Raw genomic sequence first — 21,445 nt, 5'->3', positions numbered from 1 at the left:
CAAAAACATAAGTAATGTTATATTGCATAAAACCCTATGTAACGGTACATACAATTAGTCATGTCATTACAAAGGACAAAGACCAAATAATAATTAGCCCGAGCCACTGGACACAACACTAAAATATCTCCTTACATAGTTATGACTAATTAGTCATGACAAATAATCAGCCATTTTGCATACTTCTCTAAAATGTATACATAGCAATTTATTAGACATTATTACTACAAGAACTGTGGCTTTTTCCTAAAGCTATGTTTTCTGAACTTACTCTAAAGACTCACAATACCTCTTGCTCAATCTAGTGACATCTAGTAATAACAGAACTACTTTCGTATGCAGGTAAGCAAAAGCCAGAATCCGTACATGAAAGAAAAACTTTTCGATAATACTGCATTATTACGGTCTAATTCTTTACATTCCGAACGAACGAGCAAAGGGACGGATTAGAAATACGCAGCATCTTTTAGTCTCAGAGAAGTTTAAAACTACTGGAGTTTTGTTCAATGTTAACTTTATCACACGTTTTTAACTAGTCATCGCTTTCAAGAACTAAAAACGATGTAACGGGATGTTCGTTTAAAACAATTGTTCGAGTTTTACCGAGAAATTCTTATTATAGTGAACAGCTGTCAATTGTCATTGACGAACTAGTTTCAGGTAAAAAGTAACCTTTTTTGTTGGTCAAGGCTTTATTGAATGGACTGAATTACCTCCGATTTCGCCGATATTTACAATGCACTCGATTATAATTCCTCGTAAAGACTTAACATATTTTGATTAAACTTGTCTTAGTTACCATTGGATAATATACAAAATGTGCATATTTAAAACAAAGATAGCTTTCGACCTAATGTAATTTCCTTGGTGTTAAGCTAACGGATATGTGGCTAAATGAAGTTTCCGGTTCCGGGTAGTCAGCTCATAGCTGGAAGGTGTTGGACGGTTCTAAAATATTATCGCATTATAAATGAGAGTGATTTAAAATACTTTTTTGATTAAATTATTCTGCATTGTTGTGACCGTCGGACACTTGAGTCCTAAAATTTGCTAAATATATTTAAGAATAATAAAGCACACAGCATTACAAAGCCACCCAAGTTTTGTCCCACATCTGGAAATAGGGCATTTCTCCGGCTTCCCCTGTTTCCACAATCTTGTTATTTCTATTAATTTATTTCAAACTGCGACAGCGACGTATGGATTAAGTAGCTCACGCGACGATAGATAGCTGTGTTCCAAAATTCATTAGATTTTTTGTATACTTTATTCTATTCTTTATTTAAAGTATTAGTGTTTGTTAGTGCTTTTTTCTTAATTTAATTTAAACTACAAGATGTACCGAAACAATAAACATCTAAACACTCGTTTTATCAAAGTTGATATAAAATATTAATGAAACAAAAATAATAAATAACTTTATTATTATCACTTGGCTATACAAAGTCGTGACTTACCTCTACTACAAAAAAGCCTTCTAAAAACTTTTCAATTACAATATGCTATTTAGGGTTTTAGATATTTATTTCTCAAAATATATTACAACATTCACTTAAAATAAAACAGTGGCGCTACAACAAGCAAGGCAAGCCGTTCACCGTTCGAGCGAATGTTAAATGCGCACATACACAGAAAGTCAATTGGTGCATAGCCGGAAATCGAACCTACGACCTCAGGGCTGTGAGTCGAATGCTGAAGCCACTAGGCCAAGACTGCTCAAAACATTCACTTACATGAGAAAGTATACTAATTAGTAATATAATAATATATGGGCTATCAGCTAGCTTACAATATACGTAATTATTAATTCTGTATTATATTAGTAAAAAAAAGTTTAACTGTAGACAAGAAATAGAGAACTGTGAAACAGAAATACATTAACAACTTTTTTTTAATTATACAAAAAGGGATGTGACGGTACCAGAGTTGTAGCGCCTAGAACGTTACTTTAACGTTTTATTCCTTTACGAAATAAAAACAGCATACATTTATCAAGCACTATGTAGCAGTAATACTATGCAGAAATGAAAGTACAGAAGCTATAGTGAACTTAAAATGTTAAATATTGACACACAACATTCCCAATGTTGGTTGGTTGTGTTGGTCAGTAAGAATAAATATAACGCGTGGCTAAGGAAACAGCTATGTTTACTAAATATTATGCCAAGGCCAACTCATAGAAGAGTAAACATAACATCTATACTTAAACCTAGTTTATAGGTAAACCTATGTAGTAGGGTTTGGCCCGAGAATTGTAAACATACTTGGAGTGAGACGTGGCTCGTAGATTATACAATTCTAAAAATCTTCGTTACGTAGGTCCAATTTTTCATACGAAATACAGATTGAATTAAGCATTTTTACTGATTAATTAGTATTACAAATTAATATACAATATCCTTGTATATAGGTTTATATATATATATATATATTAGAACTTTAGGTCCACTTTGTGAATTTAAACCTTTTTTTATTATCTGATTACCGATTTCTTATTTAATTTACAAAAAACATAGCTTATTCGAGGTCAATACCTAAAAAGGTTAAGGCTAAAATTGACAACAATCACAGAACTCATTTTTAACAAAATTTTAATTTCTTCAGTATTAAATACATTTAAAAGTTATAGTTAATTTCTTCAACGGGTCTATTCAATCTATCAACAATTCAGCTATTGTTAGTTACATAAGAACCACGAACGATTTCATTTAGTAACAAATTATTTTTCCAATCACGTATTTTTAATATTGATATTCATCCGTCGAGCCTTAGGCAAATACTTCCGCTTCAACTCGGGTTGTTCCGTTACCTATCTGAATATTTAACTAAACGATCTGTTGTCTCTGCTTTGTTGGAAGCGGTTGCCCGTACCGTTTCGTAAATGACCACGATATGCAACTCTTAAGAATACCTATAACTATGCAGATTTCAGAAAAACAGTATTATTATGGATTATAATGGATAATGATTTTGCATTTCTACTTATTATTCGTTGTGAATATAATTACTTTGTTTCATTGATGCACGAGTACCTCGTTAAATAATAAGTTACTTTCATCAAGCAATGTATCCGCGAGAGTTATTTAAAAAAACAAGGACTACTGCATCTATCGTATTAAGTGCGAAGCTCTGGAACATCCGCATTGCGGCTTAAAATAGATTTATCTTTATTAACCCGAGTACAATAAAAGGAACAAGAAAAATTCTTATATTGATTATGACCTGTATATATATATACTAGCGAGTGCTTTATAACAACATGCCGTTTTATTCCGATGATATTTCATACTAATAGCTCATGTCAACCAATTTACAGCTTTTGTAGAGCAGGATGGACCAATTGTATGCATAAAGACCTAGACGGGATGTGGGTATTGCCGAAAAATATTTGGCCGAGTTGAACGATTTAAGATAATCTGACCTCATCGGAATCGATGGATGCTTTTGGTTTTTCTTGTTGATTTTCTAAATAATTTAAAGCCGTTAAAATTATTAAGAGTGATGTTCATGCAAAAAAAGTTGAAACACAGTGATGACGAGTATCGTGTTACAGTGATTAACTGGCAACTGCGCTTCACGAGAATATACGTTGTTTGTAATGTGAATGGAATACGCAGAAATTGTTTCACAGTAATTGGATATATCGTGGTTTGCTTTATTTGTTGCTAGCCAAGCTGGTTCCCTTGTTATTTGAGGATAAAATATTTAAGAGTAGGTATTGGTTACCACGGCTAAACAAATCCCAAACGCATCACGTAGAATAAATAAATTCCTTCATATGATTACGATATCTACCTACAGTCTAAATAAGACAAATATCTAGTTCAACCTGATTATTAATACACTTAAACTTTAATATGTGTCGAAATTGTAAGCGAAAGAAACAAAATACTGGCAAAATACGAACATAGCCAAAGTTTTGGCAAAGTACGCCATAAAACTTCAAAGACGTGCTACCTCATAAGTAATGTCTTATAATTTAAGAGCCTTTTAGAAATTATAGGTCACCCGCAGTTACCGTGGCGAAGGATTTTCGCCAAGTTGAAACGATTGATATAAAATGTGCTAAGATACATATCGTTTCAGGTATTTATCTTTACCAGCAAAAATGGCCAAGAGACAAGATTTAGAATTAATTTATGTTGTTGAAACTTGAATGTTATTCCGCATATCTTTTCTTGCTCGATCATAGTAACCACCCTGAGTTTGTGTAATCTATCACTGCCATCATTCTTAACCGAGAGATGTTTATTTGAGCAGCTCGTGTCCATCCAAATAAGTCGTATAAAAGTGGACCAAGCAGGTATAGGTAGGTTCAAACATTCTGGCGTTTTGCCAAATGACAAACAGACTATATAAAACATTAAATGTTGCGTGTTCAGTACTTTGATATTTCAGAACATATTCTTCCGGATAAGTGGCGTAAATCATTTGTGAAATACGTAGCAATGTTTCGTTATTAAAATCAAAGGACATGTTTCTAAGTAAAAAATGAGCTAGACTTGAGCTTATTTTTAACTAACTCACACTTAACCCTTTCTAAATTGTTGCCAAGCCTTTTTCTATCTTTACACATTGACCTTTTTTACCTCTGCTCTATCACCAGATCAATAATAAATTGAGTGACCGAAGAAAAAGTAATTTTTCTCAATTTCCCGAACGTTGCCTAAGGTCAGGGAAATTCACCGTGTACGTTTCAACCTAACGATAAAATATGAAAACTCGGCGCTTGGCGATAAGCCAAAGCGAGGAGACGCCAATGCATCCTACCTTCATCTGCAATTGACATAAATTGCATCATAATTCGTTTATTCGTTAAGTGTATCAATAATTCGTTTAATCATAATATTCACTGGCTCGCTTCCAACGATTCCAAGTCCAACTGACCCGCACAATGTTTTGATCACCTTATCTATTTTATCATATCAATATCGCGAATTCGATTTTATGTTTGTTATTATTTAATAACAAAATACAAACATGCTGTCTGGAGTTATACGTACTCTGTGGTACAATCTATTTAAAATTAAATTATAATCTGTTTTATGTACTGCTATAAAACAATACAGTTATTTAAACGTGACGTCTGTGTAAGGACTATTCAAGCGATTGAAATTATTCCCACGGGCGAGCCGTGTCGGTATGCTATTCTGTTCCTTGTTCCACAAATAGTGTGGAATGGTATGCGTATGTTCCGGCATTTGATTACTCCGATTTGGTGGCTTACATAACTTTATATGGAATTCTTTAATAACTAATGTTAAGAGTATTATACACATATACGAAGGGGTTGCGTATTCTTTGGTCAAACTTTATAGATGTTATGTGTGATCTATGACCTAGATCGCGCTCTAACTTCATCGATAACGTCGTTGCTCAGGGCGAGATATTCGTTTTGGTAGGTCGTAATCAATTCTTATGCAAGAGAGAGCCGACAGTTGATCATCGGTGAAAGTAAAGTAAATAGTGAGAAATTACACTTAAAAGATAAAAGTTTTCTCTTATTTTTTATTTGTAACGACGTTTTATTACAACGTCAATGAATAGAAAGAGTTGTGTCAACGCGCTGTTAGTATTTGTCTAATGAATAGTTTTATTTAATTAAAAATAACTGGTATGGCTTCGAAGTTCGCTGCACTTTTAATACATTTATGTGAAGCAGTCGCGTCCTTTGATGTCATGTTGATGGTTTAGAGCTCTGGTCGTATGCACTTAAATATTCACGTGGTAATTTAATTTCGCTTTATTTTGTTACTTCCAATATCTTTGCAGAAAATACCTAAATAGTGATTCGTTCGTCCCATATCTATCAAAACTATTAACTATTTTTTTCTACATACATATATTATAATCATTTAAATTAACAACATCCAGGATTTTTTGTTATTCGACCACTTTTTTATGTCTAAATTGACTGGACTAGTAATATTAATTTCGCTTGTTGAAGCTCTATTGTTTGCCTGATGCGATATTGATAGGAACCGGGGCTTGATTAGTCACTGTGTGTCGGCGTCTTTGTATCTAAACCTATCATATTACCTAATGGGTTATGTTGTTCACTGTTTGACCTGTTACTTTAATATTTCATATCTTCCGTTTGCGGCTTCTTTTGCAGTGCATCTGTATAATATTGTATAGGTAATTGGTCTGTAATTACATTTTAAAAATATAATTAATTATTTTCACTAAAAAATAACATTTTGATCTTAATATGACAAATGCCCGTCATTTGTATATAATTATATAGACAATTTTTTTTGGGTAACATTGCTTTTCAATGGCAATAGGTATATACCTAAAGATTAAAAGGAAAGTACTTACATATTGACAAAAGTAGTTGTCAGTTCTTCGATGATCGATTTTTATTTGTATTATGACGTAAAATAACAATTTTAGATCGAATTACAGAATGGAAAGCGATAAATCGATTTCGAAGATCGGCTAATCAGTGGAGATCGCCAAACGCTCAAGGTGAATTTTGACAGAGTGGAGTGGGTTTGAATTTATGAATAATTTTTGTTTATCAGAAGCTAAATTCAAATAATGTTTCTGCACTTTATATTAGTTCAAGACTTCATCGCATGCGAAATTAAAATATAAACTTCCAGTAATGTCTGTGTGCACATTTGTATTGAGAATGACTAAAGAAAAACATATTCGTTTTTATAAATGGAATTTTCTAGTCTTGCTTCCCGGAACCAATTGTCTCAGCTTTTTTGTAAACTTTGTTTTTAATGGATAAAATTAAAACGTAATTTATGTTGACACGGAATTAAAACCACAAGACTGAAACTATAACTGTAACTTTAACCATAGACTATAGGAACAAACTTATTGAGAGCATTTAAAGGCAGTCTAAAAAGCAATGTTCTTAACACAATTGTTTTCTTGACATAATGTAAAGTTAAGTCACGATCAGGAAAACAGTATCAACGGATATTTAATATTCTCTTCGTGATTGTAAAATTACGACTTGCATTTATCATACGGTGTTTACACCTCAATTGCAAAGTATTCAAGGTGAAGTGCCGTCATTATTGCATCATGTGACCTGTGATGACAATCGCTATATTGACGTGCGTCTGAGTAAAAAACACTTATAAACATTGTTTGACAGGCCGATATTATTGGCACTCACTCAGTCCGCTGGCTCTGCGGCTGCTGCGCTTGTATTTGCCTATAACGTTGGGCTGGGCTACTAACTCTTCAATTTCGGCATTATTTCCAGTAGCTTCTGCTCCTCTTTCATCATCGTTGGAATATGAATGTCAATTTTGTCTTATCTACTGTATTGGCAAATCTTCATAATGTAAGGTTAAAATTTTACGCCGTTTTTATTGACAATGAGTATAGCACACACTTCGTTGATCTTAGTCTAAATGTATCCATATTATGTAAACGAAGGAAGCTTCTAATGATTCAAATATTTGTCGTATCACAAGACGCCATTGTTACGATGTACGGTGTTATGTAAAAACGACTTGTTAAAGTAATCAAGTTTTTGCTTTAATAACACACGCTGTATGCAACAACAATTACCTCTGCCACTCACTCACTATGGTTAAGTCACGTTAATATCCCACGGATTATCTTCCTACATACAACAATTATCAAATTCCTTGATAATTTTTGGCTTAGCAAGTCATAAATGATGAAGCTTAACCTAATAAATATAAAGATTTGTTTATTCACCTAACAGTAGGTAGACCATAGAGACAAAAATTATTTCGTCTACAGGCTATTAAAAAGAACATTCCCGCCATTTGGATACCACATAGTACACGTGCACACATTATTAATAGAAGGCGATGCCGCTCGTTTGCGGCTTCCTCTCGCTTCCTTCGCAAGAGCCGCCGTAATTACAAAGAAAAGCGTTCACTTTGAACGTTTTCACATTAAAAGTAGTCGCTTTGTTGTGAATTTTTACGTAGGATTTTCCATGTCACACGGCTCACAGATTATACAAAATATCAATCATTCGTTCATAATAGGATATTTTCCCAGTTTTAATATTTCAACTAAAATAAACCAAACTCCATTACGCTGTTTTATAAATAAAGTGAAAGAGTTCGATCGAGATTTTATTTCATACTTTAATTAGAACAGCCATTGTTCGCGAACGATTGAAAAATATGGCTCCCTTTGTTTTAGCTGTGCGTGTTTTCATATTTAATTATTTATTTATTACTTCGACCTGGCCTAACTTGGTGAATAGGTGTCGAGATATACAACTGCGTGTTAGGTATGCACTTTTTCCAAATATAATCTTTGTGTGATCTGTCACGTGACTAGCTGTGACATAATTGCGATTGGCGCGCAAACGGAAGCCGCCATATTGTGACGTCATCGCAAGGAGTATAATCCTTCGGAATGCGTTGATAACGTGGGTGGCAGCATCGTGCACTTTGTTGATTATCTCGGCTTTGGCAATACTCTACATGCCTCGGTAAAGTATTTGGAAATGGTTTCGTCACTTGTTCTGCAAATAGTTAATAGGTATTTCTTAGCTTAGCTCTCGTGTACGGTATATTGTTGGAATTTATTGAATTTCATTATGTACTGATGCATTGTTTATACGGTAATCATGTGTTCTGTACCAGTTACTTTAAAAGCATTCACTATTAGATTTGTAGATTTAGGTCTATAACTCGCGTAGGTCAAAAACATATTGGATTTGACATAATCCTAGATAAAAAGTTGCATGTTCAGCAGCAACGTTCTACTTAAATATTAAAAAAAATTCAGTCCTTGGTTTTCAAAAATACAGACTAGATGACTAACGGAGTCTGTTTTCCTTAGGTCTGGAAGTAACATGTAAATAGTAATAAACGTATTATAATAAATGTATTATGACGAAACCGCAAGAGGTTTCACAAAATACGCTATAATTTGAGTTCATTGAACCAAGAACTTGTACGCCATATGGCTCTAAACCTACGTAAGCTACAAATTGGGTAATTCATTGCTTATTAATTCTGTTAGATTACAATAAGTGCAAGCTCAAATCGGAGTTAATTTGCCTTTTGCTCGGAAGTTAAATTTAATCTAGAAATAGGCCAATAAACGTTTAATTCCAGCAATATACAATACTAAGGGTGAAAGTAGAATGCCATTTATACGTTGTAATAAAAAGAGAAACCAAGTGCTGGCTACTTGATGAAAATAGGACGGAAAGGTGTATAAGTATGAAAAATTTGTATGATGGCATGAAAATTTAAAATTCCGGCAACGCACTCGCATTGAGAAAATGCATGGGCGGCGGTTTCGCTTAATATAAGATGAGGCTCCTGCCCGAGATTGCCCCCTGTTTTATAAAAATAATTGTAACACTGTTAACATTTCATCATACAAATAAAAAAACATCATCCATCCTACTCAATTCAAGTTATGTAACTAGAAGCAAATTATAATTAATGTCCATATGACAACGTTATGTAGAAAAACATATTATTAATCTTTCACCTTGCAGATATATATCGCATAGTTAATTGTAAGTTTTCCATCGTCTATAACCTCTTAGTTTAGTACTCCGAACCACACAATGATCCGAGGAACCCAGAGGAGGGTTGACGGAGACTTGGTGGTTCTCCGGATGTGAGGTCAACTAAGATGGTTTGTGATCATCCGCATCTGGTATCCACGTAATTGCAGGAACCATTTGTGATCATATGCTACTGAAAATACCTACCTGCGTGATCGGTGGACAAATGGCTCGTCCGCCATTTGTTAAATGCCTTAATGAGTACGATATTGATATTTGGACTTTGCATTTTGCCGTCCCCTTTATTATAGAAGCAGTTCCAAAATGAATTTTCAAGGAAAATTGTAGCTGCGTCAATAGTGAAAGATGCTGGCAATGATTAAAACAAATGTCGCATTAAGAAGTATATAATTTAATAAACAAATGTAAATATATGTGAAGTTTCAGGGGATTTATGCAATATACATATATATGTAACGCCCTTGCATTGTTTCATATAAGGCAACAGTCTTCTTTATTTATTATTTGTAATACATATGACTATTGAATATGTCGTAGAATATATTATTTCATGGTAAAGGCCTGATAAGTTGGTTAGTTTTGTAAAGGTAGGTGGAACGATGTTTACGTATTTTTTTTACGTAAAATGTACATTTTTAAATTTGTTCTTGTATGAAGGTTGTATGAGGTTCCTCCATTCAGACAGTATTAGCTATTCAAGACCACTCATTACTTTCTTTCACGTGTAAAAGGAGCTTTTGACAAGCTTTTGACGTCTTGGCACGCAACACTAGGAACATATAGCCAGTACGAAGAAACTCCCATTTCTATATTTTCCATACTTTCGTCGATTCCTCGGTTAGTGTACTTTAATTCATCTGTTTTACCAGCTGGCAAGCTGTTATTTATTATTTCGTATCAACCATCCTCGCTTCTAATTCTATATTGAGGGAATAGCGGATACGCATACGCAATGTATAAATCAACATTTTTTAAAGACAAATAATATATATAATAATGAAGATTTATGATGTAACAAACGCGTCATTAGATCTCATAGCTTTGAGAGTCAAAATAAATTTTAACCGTGAACCTTTTTAAAAAGATCAACAGTTTGTACAATCTTTGGTAAAGAACACATTAAATCTTGACAAATGACTAACTCATCTTTCAATACCCATATATATAGAAATTGTTCCCTGATCGATCCCTGGAAAAGACATCACTCATCGTTAGTGCATAGGGGCTATTAGCCGGCCAAAGGCAATTTAATCCAATTGACTGTCTCACGGACCTCTGGATACCAGGATATTGGATCGGTGTTGACTTTGTGTTGTAATTAAAACCGGGGGATACATTTAGTTATGCATAAATCCTGTATGACAGGATTCACTTATAACAAATTGTAAATACAATTCATATTTACACAAAATATCTTGAATCTCAATTGTTCTCACTATTTGCTTTGTCAAAGAGTCACTTAGCTGAAGGGTACTTCGAATTCCACGACATTGACATACCTGCCGAATAACTAATGTAACGTAATTAACTATATTATATTTAATTATGATTGTTTAATAAATAAATAATTGGACAAAGCTTTACAGTTTTCTATATCAAATCAAATTGATCAAGGATATTTTTATATTATTTTACACTTTTTATTGCTTGGAGATACCGTATTTTAATGAGTTTTCTAGACTTTGTTAGTGTATGAAACTTTTGAATTAGACTAATTAGTTTATTGTTAGTGAAAATGTTTAAAGGTTCATGCGTCTTTCTATATTGGACATTTCGTTACCAAAAGACTATGTACTACTAAAGTCGCTCGAAATTCAACTCAAAATTCAAATTAAAAATCATTATTCATTTAGGTAACACAGTGTACATTCGACGTCAATAAAGAAATATATATTAAATGCCAAACTCCAAGGTTTCTCTGCTTCGATTCGACCTAGGAAATGGTACTACTTATTGACCTATTTACGACGAAGTCACGGGCGGAAGCTAGTGTTCTATAAATAGGCTGAATAAATGGCCTAGATGTAAGGTAGAGTTATCGATACAGGTCACTTGTTGGCTGAATATCTCAAACAATAGATTCTCACTTCTATACAAAATTCGCGGGTGTCCGTGACTTTGTGTAGTGCAACTGGGTCATCTTAACCAAGGTATAATTATTAGACAAAGTTATAAAAACATTTTACAAGTTTCATAGGAAAAGGATGGAAACAGAAAAACAGAACAGAAAGCCACTTTGTTAAACAAATGAAACACGACACCAATCTTTTGCTGAAAACCCCTTTAAAACTGTTTCTTTTATACATACCATGTAATACAGTGTTAGCTTAGTGGCTTCAGCGTTCGATTCTCATTCCTGAGGTCATAGGTTTGATCCCGGCTGTCTACCTATGGAGTTTATTTCTATGTGCGCATTTAATATTCGCTCGAACGGTGAAGGAAAACATAGTGAGGTAACCGGCTTAAGTCTCAAAAAGTCGCCGCCGTGTTAACGCGACAGGCACAGAAGGCTATTCACCTACTTACCTATTGCATTGCCAAACGATCATGTAACAAATATAGACATCTGAGGCCCAGACCTAAAAATATTGAAGCGCAACTGTTTTATTTATGATAAAACATTGAATTGTTTCGTCTAAAATATGTTAAAAAACCGAGAAGTGGCAACCCTGACCTCGAGTGCTCGCATATAATATTGAGAGCACTTGACTTTCAATGAATTCCTTTAAATCCTTTTGCGGTTCGGTGAGATAAGGGAACTTTCGAATGAGGGTAGAGTTACTCTTTTATTGTTAGGTTAGGTTTATATCGGCGTCAAATATAGGTAAAATAATATCGATGACGATACTTTTATATTATTCCTTTTGAACCAAACACATCATAACCGTATAACAGAAGTATTTGAAATGTGACAAAGGCTCTCTAAAGTTAAAATAGTTTAGCGTGAGATGTTTTATAATAAGAAATGCCTACTTCAGCAGTGGCTTCCGGGACATGTCAAGATAAACTAAAGTTACGTTGCTCGGCGATAAACGCATGAGCCTACGTAACCATGGTTACAGTAAAAGCACCCCGTCGACCAGCACATTTATGTAGAGTTTACATTTCTACTTAAATTCATTCTTATATGATCACTATTTGTTTTTTCATGGCCTGGATTCTTGTGCAACCAGATCAGCTCAGCCTCCCTCAGATACTCTGAAAGTGGAGATACAACTAGGACCCAAACACGATATTATAGTTCTCTAAATACCTTTCAAAGAGCCAATGCGATAAAAATCCCTTATTTAAGACTAATGTTGAATTTTTATAACCACTAAAATATAACTATAATATCTGTACATAATATGAAACTTATTTTGAAGCTCATCTCTACAGACACATGCGAGAAAAGAGAAAGAAAAAGAGTTTTAGAAATATACTCACTATAGAATGGTACTTGTAATTAGCTATTGACAATACAAGTTGAAAATAATAGATACACACAATATCTGACTAATGACAGAACGAATTCTTATAAAACATATGTATAAAGAGAATTCTATGATAAACAGAATACGATGAAAGTGCATAATGGATGAAAGGAATTGGACTTCCGCCAATCTACACCAACTGGGCAAATGTTCTATAATCATTTCATCAATATTTATTTCGAATGAATGAAAAAACAAGGTGCTTACACCTCATTGTATAATTATACCTAGTCTAGCCATAAATTCTAATACAAATGAAAATGCTATATAATAGTTATTAACTCTAGAAAGATAATCATATTTTGTAATACAGAAACGGTAATCATGCGTAAAATTGACGCATGTATTTGAATTAGTTGTAGGTCTAAATTTATTAGTTTATTTTAATGAATTATATGTTATTATATATACACATATATTAGAATAATTAATACTGCAGATAATTTTTTATACTCCTCTATTTGTATTAAAAAAAAAACAAAACTTTAAACTTCTTCTATAAATCAATAAAATAGTATAACACTTACACTTTCTAATGCAAACTTATTTTTTATTCTAATAATCAGTCTCTTTTTAAGTAGAAAATCAACAGTAAGCTTTTCTTATAATTTAGGAACATAGAGTTACATAAAAGTAAGTTACAAACAGCTTTGGCACATATTAACATTATCCTCACGACATACCGCTTTTTATATATATATAATAATTTCCGGTTATCCAGCAGCTTCGTTGATGGTAGCATTGTCATCACAAGATGATAACAAGTAAACCATTTTTGCCGGTTTCGGTTTGTATCAGACGAGAGTAAGGGGTCCGTCAAAACAAAACTCGATGTCCCCAAAACTGGCATGGAGCGACTGTTTTTTAGCTCCCTAACTTCCCATTGTGATATATATTTGCCTCAATATCTTTAAAAATAAAATTATACTATTAGTTATGATATAAAGTATTAATAGTTACGAAACACAATAAAACTGTCATATAAGCCAAAATCATAAAAGTCACGAGAAAGATGATCATGCGTAGTCAATATTACGCACTAGGTCGTTACATTTCAAAATCGGTGGCTCTTACCTTATTGACACATACGCCACGCGGCAGCTCCTAGCTGTGCGTTAATTAGATAGAGAGAGCAAATATTCGAAAATGCATGCGTAAATTTTACGCAGACTATCTTTCTAGGGTTAAATTAAGTAATGTAATATTATTAAAATTTATACCTACATATTTATTAGTCTTAGCAAAAAAATTATAAAAAAATATTCTATTCGAAATGGCCACCTTTGGCTTTTATACAGACCTTTAATCTGTTTGGAAATAGTTTAGTTTTGTGACTCCTAGATAAGACACGCCCCACGAAATCATCACTGACGCAGGATAAAGACCACGTTGACCACTTGAGCAGCTTCTCTAGAACTATGAGCAGATATTTTATCGCTTTGCTAATTTTAGTGTTCTTCAATCGTGAAAATTTTTTCATCGGTAAAGAGGATATTTAAGCTGCGTATCGCGACAGAAGGCGTTTTGATCAATCCACTGGCTTTAATTGACATTGATTAATTTGACGCATGTCCTGTATATCGACGATGAACCGAGGTCTTGTTTTATAATACGCCACAGAGTCTTAGCGGGAATTTCGAAATCATTTCTTGCGATAAGATATTTCACTTCCTAAATGGGTTTCGACGAATTCTAGCTTCAACAGCAATAACCTTTTTCGTTCCAACTTCACGCGGCCGCACCGATCTTTTCTGGGCTTCGACAGACGAAGTTTTGTTTTATCTGTTGATACTACGATATTCGAACATACGGCTTTTGAAGTGTCTGGAATATGACCCACGGCTTCTATTTTCTTTAACACCTCATTCCATATTGTAATTTGATAATGAACACGAAAAAGAAGTTTTTAAAATAATATAATATTATAAAATAAAAGAATTTGGAACATACAAATTCAAAATAATTAAAAAGTTGAAAAAAATGCATTTTCATTTGTAACAGAACTTATGGCCAGACTAGTTATACGATGTCTTATAGAAATATAGAGAGCTTTAAATAATTTCAAAGTGAACTAGGATCGGAATATTTAATTATATTGTTACAGTTTGATATAATGTGTGTACTTTTAAAACATTCTTGATACGTTTGGGCCGTACACTTATGCAACAGCAGCACAAAAAATGAACCACACCCGTTGCATAAGGCATTGTATAGTCTATGTTAATGGCAATTAGCGTCCGAGCTCCGAGACGTAACACCTAATTAGCTCGCCCTCTTCGCAGGCTTAAATTAGGTCGCCATTGTCACGGAAGATCACTCATTGCATAATGTTGAACGCCTTTTGTGTACATTCATGTAACGCTTTTACGACCTCTCCTACTTCCTGCTTAATATTAATGATAAAGTTTCATGAGTGTCTGTTACACTTCTACGTGAGCTTATAATATACAAACAAGTCGAACCATTTCCAATTCGGTCTTCATTTGTTTTTCTAAAACCACCATCTGTTATCATCTTGGGTTAAGGTTTTATTGTCTGAATTTTTTTCTGTGATTTTGGACATCTCACACCAAATATATCGTTACGTTATACGAGCTGTCTTTACTGCCACACCCCCAAAAGTCAGGTTCAATGTAAATGTCAACTTCGATTACTCACATTTTAACTGACGGAAAATGGAAGCTTTTTTCTTTTGTCCATTTTCTCAAAACATTTCCCGGAGCGAGGATGATCATACAAAGGAACAAAGATAGACAGCATATTTAGTGAGAGAGTGCTTTATTTGCAAATGAAAGACATAACGGGTACCATTGCAATAGGTCTACATGAGTATTGTTACTAGAACTGGTTGTTTGGTGAGCGCATGCGCTCTGCTCAAGGACACGAACAGTGGCTCAGTCGGTCGGAAGGCATTGTCGCGTATGCCTGGCTGAATCCACACCTCGTCGAGCTATGCGGAGTACCGCATAGATCGTCGCGTAAGACGTCCCGAGGGCCGCATGCCTGGTCCACCCGCCTCATCATCAGGCCGCAGAGCGACCTTAAGCACGGAAGCCCCACGGGCCCTGCGGTTCAGCCTTGTAATTGGGTTTTGACGTTCAATAAGCTACCGATAGCGTAATTCGATTGGCGAGGGCTTTTCGCTTCCATATCGCTTGCTTATCAGAGTTTCGCTTTGTGTAGTTGCTTTTACCGTTTCCAAATTTTTTACTTCGTAATGTTTGAAAATAATGCGTCTTTCGAAAGTGTGTGAAGAGTGAACATGGCTTGTTGGGAGAGTGTAGGATTTCTAGGTCCTTGCGCGCTACTCGCGGGCTCGGCTCTCAGGGTGAGTTAATGAGAAAATTCAAGGCTGGCTTCGCAATACCAGTATACTACTAACACGAAAGGCAAAAATAAAAATCAATGTTGTACTCAACATTTTTACAAAATCTTATAGTTACTTAATGGTGATACGACGCAAAGCTTACTATAATTATTGTTTCCCCCGAGTTATGTAACTTAATATTAATTAGTTACATTATATGCAGTCAAAACTGGATAAGGGAGAGCTCAAGAGAGGTCTGTCTCACTTTTAGAGGTCTCTATGGAAAATATGACGTAATTAGAAACAAAATACGTATATACATGGGTACTTATTACATATTTATTGAAATAGTAGCTGAACATAAATATTTGATTCTGCTAAGCCAAACTAATTCTTTTTCTCTTAATTCAAAATCATTAGTTTGTTACTCAAAGACAACTCATTGAGTTTTCGTTTAGACATTATGAGCAAGTACAGGAACTTTCTTCGCAACCGCTGTTTATGAACTGACTGTATTAAGCTTGACAAACAAGTCGGTTCGCACTTTTTTTTTTGAATAGAATGAGTTCCTCGAACTATAGATAATAACAAAACAATAACAGAGGCACATTTGGTTCGAATTAAATAAGGGTACCTCAAAATTTAAGAATGTGTCATAAATAGCAAATGTTAAACGCGTCCAACTGTCACTTATATAGGTTTTATATTTCTACCTCATAGAGGTTTTAGGAGGGCAAAATGATGGGACCTGGTAAATACTCTCATTAAAGTTTTCTCACTCAGGTTTGACTTTACATATTTTACTAAATAAATAGAAGCGCAATCAAAATGGTAGCCATCGTCGCACACATGGCACCAAAAACACCTGCCCATGGCCAGGCACAACATAGAGCCTTATAAATTGTGATATTATGGTATGTTCTTATCCGATAATGTCCAAGTGTATTGAAGTGTCACGTAGATTAAATGAGCCAAATACATTTTTGTTAGCATCGCAACACCACTACCCCTAATTCTATGAATAGATATGAGCTCATGTTTTAAACCATTAAATCCAGTTGTTACCCAGCTTCAAACAAAGAGCACCGAACATAATTCCCATTTCATCTTGTAAGTAATTACTTTTCATTTTAGTAAACAACATATTAGGTGTGTTTTGAAAACAACAAAATAATTACCTTATCTTAATTAGTTATCCCGTTTCTTTGATAAGAAACATTCCACTTTATAATGATAATTCTGTGAGTTCAGTCAGTTAGTTTTCAATACTGATCAAGATGGTTTCGGTAATTTTACTTACAACTGAAGAAGTGCTACAAACGAACAGTCACTGGGTATGTTTGGACGCTACGTGGACGACCGAAGACTTGGAACCCTTCGAGGAAGTGAAAGCCGAACACATGTTTTCCAAACCGCTCACCAGAGATGTTTACTACGCCAAGTATCCAGACATACCCAGGAGTGAGTCGGAAGATGAGAACTCCTACAGCGTGCATAGTTTTAGAAGGAAACATCAAGCCTGGAAATCGAAAATAATATTAAAAAAACTTGAATCGCGAAGAAATTCTACTCAATCTGTTGCGAGCAATGCAGCAAGTACTTCGGTTCAAAATATTTCTCCTAGAGTGTCGTCTATTGTCTTTAATGAGAACGAAAAGACAAACTTGCAAAGCTCCCAAGAAAACGAAGAAAAAATTCGTGCTTTTTTCCTACGATTGATCGAAAGCGTTCCATCGCCGCCCATAGACGATTCTAGAGTGCAGTCAAACTTACAAGATTCAAACGATCTTGACTTACCGAGCTACGATGATTTTGCCAAGGAGAAAATATCGGGTGGGCAGCTGCAAGGACCAACTACGTCCACAATGAAGCGACCAAAGCGCAAAGAACGAACAAATTCATTAAAAAGCGATACGGATGGCTGGGAAACGTGGCAGGAAAGCATATATGGAGTGTCTGCTATAATGGATGGCTCTTTTGTTGGATCGAATCACGATAGTGACATATCGTGGGCGGATGTTATCAATATGTGTGGTATAGCTGACAGAGCGAACAGTGCGGAATCATTAAACTATGAGAAAATAATAAGTAGATCCCACTTACGAAACTTTATATCGCCAATATCTCAGGAAGAAGACGTTGACTATGATAAATTCGCGGTACATAAATTGGGAATGTCTTTAAAAGCACCCGTTCCTGACTCTTCATCGCTGCACAATTTCAGTGAGAACGACAACTTATCTCGATCCGTTTTAAATAATTCAGCTTTCGGAACCCTATATCGGTTAGCTCCGTGTGACGATCCAGCATATGAAGTTTGAATATTTATTTGCTTTCAATTATTTTTGCAATATCTTATATAATAATAAACTACTGTTTTTATTGACTTATAATACGTCTTTCATACGTTGAGTTTGCGGAGAATTGTTTTAACTAGTTGTTAAATATTACAGGCTAATAAGCTTAGAAAAGGACTTTAATAATGTATTTATTTGATTCACATAAGTATACTATGTACAAAGAAGTAACCTTTACCTACATCCCGTGATCGTTTTGCGTGCGCTGTTTCTCGTGGGCGACCAATTTTAATAAAACTTGTGTGTGTAATCGATGTAAACAGTTTTTTTTTTAAATTAAGCTATTTGTTTTATTTTGTAGTACCTACTTTTGCTCACTCTGCCTGTCTAGTAAGTAGTTATACATTTATGTGTTTGTATAGTCTGTGTTCTGTATCTAATGGGAGTTTTCCTTTGTTCCAGCCGCCAGAAAACGAATTGCAGAAGAATTCCGATAGAGTGTTATCTGAACACGAGCTGAGGGTCCAAAGGTCACTGCAGAAACTCAATGTTCCAGAATGGTAAGAGTAGTCTGTTCATACTTCCTAATAAACCGAAAACTTTTCTTGTTAATACTTCTAACAAGAATAACTCTGCGAAACCGTGACACACTAAGTGGACTATAACAGACATCGTCTGTGCTTTTGTCTTCATTTTTCACTAATGTGTTGCACTGTAGGAATAATAGCGAGATGGACTTCGTTATTCACACGTGTGATAAATTGACACAAGATAATATTGTATTTTCAGGTACAAAAACGCACCAGCCCCGAGAGAGGGCTTTCTCTTACGCAAACGCTTGTCTGACGCTTCGGCATCGGCGGGCAGGTGGAGCGGACTTAACTCGAAGACCACCTCGTTGGGGAGCCTCGGTGCCAATGCGCAACCTCCACCGCCACAATTATCCCCACACACCACCAGCTTCGGCAGGTGGTCCACTAGCCGGCTTAACTCGAATCAAGTCAGTAGTTTAAACCGTATCTTTGTTGGTTTTAACTCGACGTTTCGAGAGCTCACAGCAATCGATAACTAGAGAAGGCATAGAACCCAAAATACTTATAACATAATGTTAATATTCCATTGTTTTTTCAACCATATTTATGGATGTCACTCATCAATATTAATATGTGTATACGAAACGGTGTACAAACCTTTGAAAAATATTGACAGAAACAACAATTATCGACGCCTAATTATAAATCTGAATCTGTTCCAGACTTCGCCGTGCTCTTCGACCCGTAGCAGTATCAGGGGCGCCTCTCCCCTCTGTTCGCCTTCGACCAGGTCCTCGTTCAGCGCCCGACAGCCCTACCTCGGCTGGCGGAGTCAGGAACGGTTGAACGCCACTCCTCGGACGCCGCACGAAAGGTACGCGAACATTTATATTCTAAAAATATGTCTTCGGCGAAGCGTTTGAAATTATAGCAAATTCCTCTTCACTCTTAACGTTTCAGGCTAGCCTGCTCCCTCCTCCGGCAGACCCCGTCCAGCAAAGCCTCGGAGGAGATCCAGACCTCGATCAAAGAGGTGACGTCGGCCATCGTCCACTACGTGTCGGGCCTCGAACCCTCGAACGGCGATCTCGATGACGTCTCGCCGCGTTCGAGCCAGAAATTGTATTGGCTGGAGAGCTCCTTCGTCGGTACGTATCACTCGATCTCGGCCTTTTGATTTTGGACTTTTTAACGCATAATAATCTCTCCGAGAAGGCTCGAGTTCTCCAGCTCCGGTTATAAACGTGGTCTCCGCAGGAACGAAGCCCCTGGAGTCTCCCCGGACGCCGCTGGTGACGGAGCTGCCCCCGCCCCACCCGCGGCCGCCCTCCTCGCTGAGGCTCGAGCATCGCGCGGCGCCCGGTGAGCGAGCGTGATGTGCACTCCCGTCGCAGGTTCCCCTCCGACGAGGGAGCGTCTCCTTGCTCGAACCGACGTCCGCGTAGAAGTCGGGCCCGAGACGCTCTCGGTCGAGAGGGAACCTTCGATGTCCGTCGACGCATTTGTGCCGTTCGCCCGTGACGTTTCACCGTGGGACGTCCCGGGGCTTAGATTCGTGTGACTCGGGACCATTCTTCGTCGAGTACAGAACACTTTCATTTCGTTAACTATTTTTATAAAAGCACAGGCTCGGAGGGGCTTCCGGCTGTCGCGTGACGCTACTTCCGGTAGAGTCGAGCGACAGGGCGGAACCACGAGTTGCATTATTGCAGTTATTTGTCGCATTTGTATCGAACGTATCGTTTTCATTGTATGTTGTGTTGTAATATAAAATAATTAAGTTTCATCAGATTATTGCCATAATTTAATTTCGAGTTTCGCGTCGAGCCCGTCGCGTTGTAAATATAAATTATTTTTGTTTGTGTGTTTATTTTGTAGACAGAAATGTAGAATTAGTTATTAAAGCTAGTTGATCACGTAGTTCTAGTTGTACATAAACATATATATATACACGAAGCTTTATATACGTCAAGGTGCTAATTCGCCGTCACCTTATTTCGACGTGCGTCACGATGAGACCGACCGCCGCGGAGAGAGACGCGCGGCGACAGTTATCAGAACCGTAGCCCAAGGTGGTGAGAAGTGACACAGACTAGGTCTCGATGCCGGTTCCTTCTACTGAATCACCTCGTAATTTATGTCGGGGTTCGCCCCTCAGTAAATTATACAGGTTCTGATTAGGTTAGAATTTCTCGTTTTGCGTCGGATGGTTCGCCCCGCCGAGATGTACGAAGCGCCCCGATTCAAGACGACCTACTACGTAGTTGTTAGTTTAGGATTCATTTTAAGCGAGCTCGTCTCGCGTACTTCAATAGTTAAAGATTACGTCGTAG

At 36.0% G+C, this 21,445-nt stretch overlaps 1 protein-coding gene across 3 annotated transcripts in view; it reads left to right on the top strand.

Moving 5' to 3' along the window:
* The window catches only part of LOC123716382 (nuclear envelope pore membrane protein POM 121), a 46,451-nt gene that overhangs the window by 20,567 nt on the left and 4,439 nt on the right, over nt 1–21,445 (top strand). For all 3 annotated transcript variants that reach the window (XM_045672102.1, XM_045672118.1, XM_045672109.1), the window contains exons 4-8: nt 19,042–19,139; nt 19,369–19,579; nt 19,835–19,986; nt 20,073–20,260; nt 20,370–20,474. In XM_045672102.1, coding sequence (XP_045528058.1) covers nt 19,042–19,139; nt 19,369–19,579; nt 19,835–19,986; nt 20,073–20,260; nt 20,370–20,474 — 754 coding nt within the window. The remainder of the gene's footprint in view (nt 1–19,041; nt 19,140–19,368; nt 19,580–19,834; nt 19,987–20,072; nt 20,261–20,369; nt 20,475–21,445) is intronic.

Source organism: Pieris brassicae, chromosome 1 (assembly GCF_905147105.1).
Source record: "Pieris brassicae chromosome 1, ilPieBrab1.1, whole genome shotgun sequence".
In the NCBI taxonomy this organism is placed as follows: Eukaryota; Metazoa; Arthropoda; class Insecta; order Lepidoptera; family Pieridae; genus Pieris; species Pieris brassicae.
This window is presented reverse-complemented; position numbering and strand designations above follow the sequence as displayed.